At 38.6% G+C, this 4,298-nt stretch overlaps 1 protein-coding gene across 1 annotated transcript; it reads right to left on the bottom strand.

The window, feature by feature from the left end:
- Window positions 1-817: 817 nt before the first annotated feature.
- Window positions 818-3,619, bottom strand: LOC140052432 (uncharacterized). The gene has a single exon (XM_072098043.1). The coding sequence runs from the start codon at window positions 3,617-3,619 to the stop codon at window positions 818-820; it is 2,802 nt and encodes a 933-aa protein (XP_071954144.1).
- Window positions 3,620-4,298: the final 679 nt, after the last annotated feature.

The raw sequence follows: 4,298 nt of genomic DNA, 5'->3' as shown, positions 1-4,298 counted from the left end.
CAACGATTAACTGCTCGCATATCCGCCACGAGTCTATATGAACCATCAGACTTGGGAACAAGCATGCATGGCGAACTCCAGTCGCTTTTACTAAGCTCAATTATACTATTTTTTAACATATATTCAATTTCCTTATGGAGATACTTCATTTTAATTGGATTCACCCTGTAAGGATGTTGCTTAATAGGTTGTGTATCCCCAACAATGATATCATGGATTGCAGCATTTGTTACACTAGGGGTGTCAGAAAAGATACCGTTCCATTTATTCACAAGTGTACTCAATTGACTCTGTTGTTCTATTGATAAATGAGTTAACTTTTGTTGTAAATTGTTCATTACATCAGAGTTGCTTAGTTTTAAATCATATTCCTTGCCCTTTTCTTTTAAATCATTGTGAGAGCCACCGTCATTGTTACAAGCTACAGCCGCACAATTTGGTTTTACATCGCTAGAAACATGTTCGGCATATTTTTTAAGCATATTAATGTGACATAATTGTCTACTCTTCCGTCTCCCTGGTGTCTTTATGACATAATTTAGATCATTTATTTTTGAGTCGATTTCGTATGGACCGTGAAATCGCGCTTGCATTGGGCTCCCCTGAATGGGAAACAACGCCAGAACCTTGTCCCCAGGTTTAAAAACCCTGCTTTTTGCATTTTTATCATACCAAGTTTTCATCTTAGTTTGTGCTTTTACTAAATTTGCTTTAGCAATGACGGTCGCCCTGTTAAGTTTATGCCTAAAGTCACATACATAATCCAATAAATTTACCTTATTTAGTTCTCCCTGGAGCCACTTATCTTTCAGCAATTTTAATGGTCCCCGCATGGAGTGACCGAAGACCAACTGAATAATTCAGTTTTTAATGGTCCCCGCATGGAGTGACCGAAGACCAACTGAAATGGGCTGAAACCTAATGTTTCTTGTACAGATTCTCTGGCTGCAAAAAGAACTAAATGTACCCCTTCGTCCCATTCCCTTTGAAACTCTACACAATATGCCCTTAACATGTTTTTTAACGTTTGGTGAAATCTTTCTATAGCACCTTGAGACTCTGGGTGATACGCACTAGATGTTGATTGCTCTATGCCCAATTGTAACATAATTTGTTGGAATAACCCTGATTTAAAATTAGTGCCCTGGTCAGATTGAATTGATGTAGGCAAACCAACTAATGTGAAGAATTTAATTAAAGCTTTGACTACCGTTGCTGCCTTAATATTTCTAAGTGGGACTGCTTCGGGAAAACGCGTAGAGCAGCACATAATAGTAAGGAGATATTGATTTCCGGACTTTGTTTTTGGCAATGGACCAACGCAATCTATCATAACTTTGCTGAATGGTTCCCCAAAAGCGGGTATTGGCTTAAGCGGTGCTACCGGAATTTTCTTATTTGGCTTTCCCACAACCTGGCATATGTGGCACAAACGGCAATAGCGTGATACTTCCTTTTTAAGAGATGGCCACCAGAAATGTTGAATAATTTTATCATGTGTTTTTCTAACACCCAAGTGCCCTGACATAGAGTTGTCATGGGCTATGCCTATTACATCGTCGTGATAGACTTTCGGGACTACAATTTGATGTACCACAGCCCACACATCATGTACCTGTGCATGACGTGGCCTCCATTTTCTCATAACAACGTTATTTTCTTTATAGAAGCAGACCGGTAGTTTTGCCGCCTCCTCCTTAGGTAACACCCTAGACCCCAATTTCTGTATAAATGAATCATCTTCTTGTTCCTTGATCAACATTTCTGTACTTAAAGGCTCTCTTTTTCTACTTTTGGGTTCACCTGACCCTACATTTAAGGAAGTGTCGCACTTTGTCTTTTTGATATCTTCACCTGGGTTATAACATTCTAGATTTGACATGAATGTTCCCTCTAAATCTAATCCATCGTTATCGGACATTCTATCTTCAATTTTCTGTGTCATTGCACGTGTTACAGCGCAGGCGGGGTATTCCCAATCATTGTCGGGCGTACCAGTTTCACATAGCACATTAGACTCTTGTAGTGTGCGAGTCAAATTATCGTTAATCATTAATTCAGGTAACACCCTACCGCCAGCCAAATCATTACCCAAAAGCATATCAATTCCCTCTACTGGAAGCTCCGGTACAACACCTATTATCGCTTCCCCTTTAACTAATTCAGAATCAATTATTACTTTGTGTAACGGGACATTAATAACATTCATCCCCACACCTCGAATTAACGCGGTCATACTCGTAGAACTACATTTACCGAAAGAAAGAGCTCCTTCCAACATCATAGATTGGGCACAGCATGTATCTCGCATGACCCTAATGCGTTTAAAGCAATCATCACCTTTTAGCGATACCCGTGCCTCTGACATAAATGGTGCAAAATTTTCATTAGTTTTATTACATTCAATTTGCTTATTTACTTTTGAAATGTTGTTGGTGTCCCCTTTTAATGTAGCACATCCTACTGGAAGAGAAGATTTGTTACTTGAGTTACGTTTGAGAAAATAACATTGAGACATAACATGTCCTGGTTTTTTGCAATGGTAACATGTTAATACCTTAGGCTTATCCCAACGCTTACTCTTAAACGGACTCTGTCTCTTAGTATCAGATACCCGTTTGTAATCTCGTGGTTTATCCTCATGGTTAGGATTATTTATGTTTATCGCACTTAATTTATGAGTCAATGCATAGTCATCGGCATATACTGCTGCGTCTTTCAATGTATCAATTTTACGTTCATCAAGGTGAATTTTAATATCAACATGAATGCACCTTTTAAATTCTTCTATTAACATCATTTGCTTTAAATTATCATAATTCAATTCTACATCTTTAGAACTAACCCATCTATCAAACATTTGCTCTTTAACTCTGGCAAACTCCACATGCGTTTGTTCACACTGTATCCTCGCATTTCTAAATCTTTGTCGATAAGCTTCTGGCACAAGTTCGTAAGCACTGAGCACTGCTTTCTTCACTATTTCATAATCACTACATTCATGAAGGGGTAGAGCCGAATAAATTTCACGTGCTTTCCCTATGAAAACACTCTGTAACAGAAGGGTCCACTTTTCTGTCGGCCACTTCATACTGTACGCAATTTTTTCAAAGTGTTGAAAATATTCATCAACTTCGGTTTCCTGAAATTTTGGAACAAGCCTAATGTGTTTAGACGCATCGAAAGCATTAGGCGCACTAGCAACATTTACTTTTCCTTCTCTCTCTCTCTCAATAATGTCTCTTTCAATTTGGTACTGCAACTTCGCAAGCTCTAACTCTACATCTGCTTTTTGCTTTGCCCTCTCCATTTCCATTTCCATCATCATTCTCTCTTTATCAATTTCCATCTTAGCCATTTGTAACTCTAATTCTTTTAATTTTACAGCTTCACTCTCTACTTCCTCAACCACAATCACTTCCTTTAAACATGATTCTTCTAAGTATTCTTCTCTTACAAGGGTTTCAATTAATTTATTTTTAACAACTTGTTTTCTCGTAGACTGTTTTAAATGCAGATCAAAATACCTTCCCAACGCCAACAAATCTGGCTTTTTTAACGTATTAAATTTTTCCCAGGAAACACACTCTGCAAGGTATTTTTCAGCCTCAAACTCCATTATAAACAAATGGTTAAAAAAAAATTACAATAGTGTAGCAGTGATTGTTTGTTCCAAACCCCGAGTGAGTCTGATAACTCCGGTTTTCCCGGACGAGCCCCCAATTTCTGTTACGACCACTTTTGGCCTAGGCCGAAATACCTAAATAAATAGCAACAACGAGGCTTGGAACAAACAATAGTCGACACTCAGAGTATTATGCAAAGAGCACGAGCTCCATTTATTTCCTTTCACGAAGCACAAAATACATAACAACACAATTATAGATACGTATGATACCAAGTGGTTGGTTTGCCTGGCCATCTGTACACATCACAACCTTCTTATTCTTATCGTCCTGCCTTGCTTCCAGTATCAAGCACAGTTCTAACCGCAAGCGTCCTTAGCTGGCCCTGTCTCTTGAGTCACTCCCCTCTTTGTAACACACACCCAGCACAGCTTTCCAAAATACCGCGCACCACCATGCTCCATTCTGATTCGTCCACTTGACCACCGACGACTTGATTCATTTGCATGCGACATGTGACACCTGACTCTCGTCACACGTAACAATGTTAACAAGTTTTTTCGAAAATCACAAAATGGTCTAAAACGTCTCCAAATGTGATTTGAAGCTATTCTAAGCACTTTGGTGTTTTTATGTTAACAAGTTTTTTCAAAATCACAAAATGGTCTAAAC

The sequence above is a fragment of the Antedon mediterranea genome, chromosome 6, assembly GCF_964355755.1.
Source record: "Antedon mediterranea chromosome 6, ecAntMedi1.1, whole genome shotgun sequence".
Lineage (NCBI taxonomy): Eukaryota > Metazoa > Echinodermata > Crinoidea > Comatulida > Antedonidae > Antedon > Antedon mediterranea.
Note: the sequence above shows the minus strand (reverse complement) of the source record. Positions and strands in the feature narration are given on the sequence as shown.

Bases quoted from the DNA above. Each gene is read 5' to 3' on its own strand.
- LOC140052432 (XM_072098043.1), bottom strand. From the start codon at position 3,619: ATGGAGTTTGAGGCTGAAAAATACCTTGCAGAGTGTGTTTCCTGGGAA.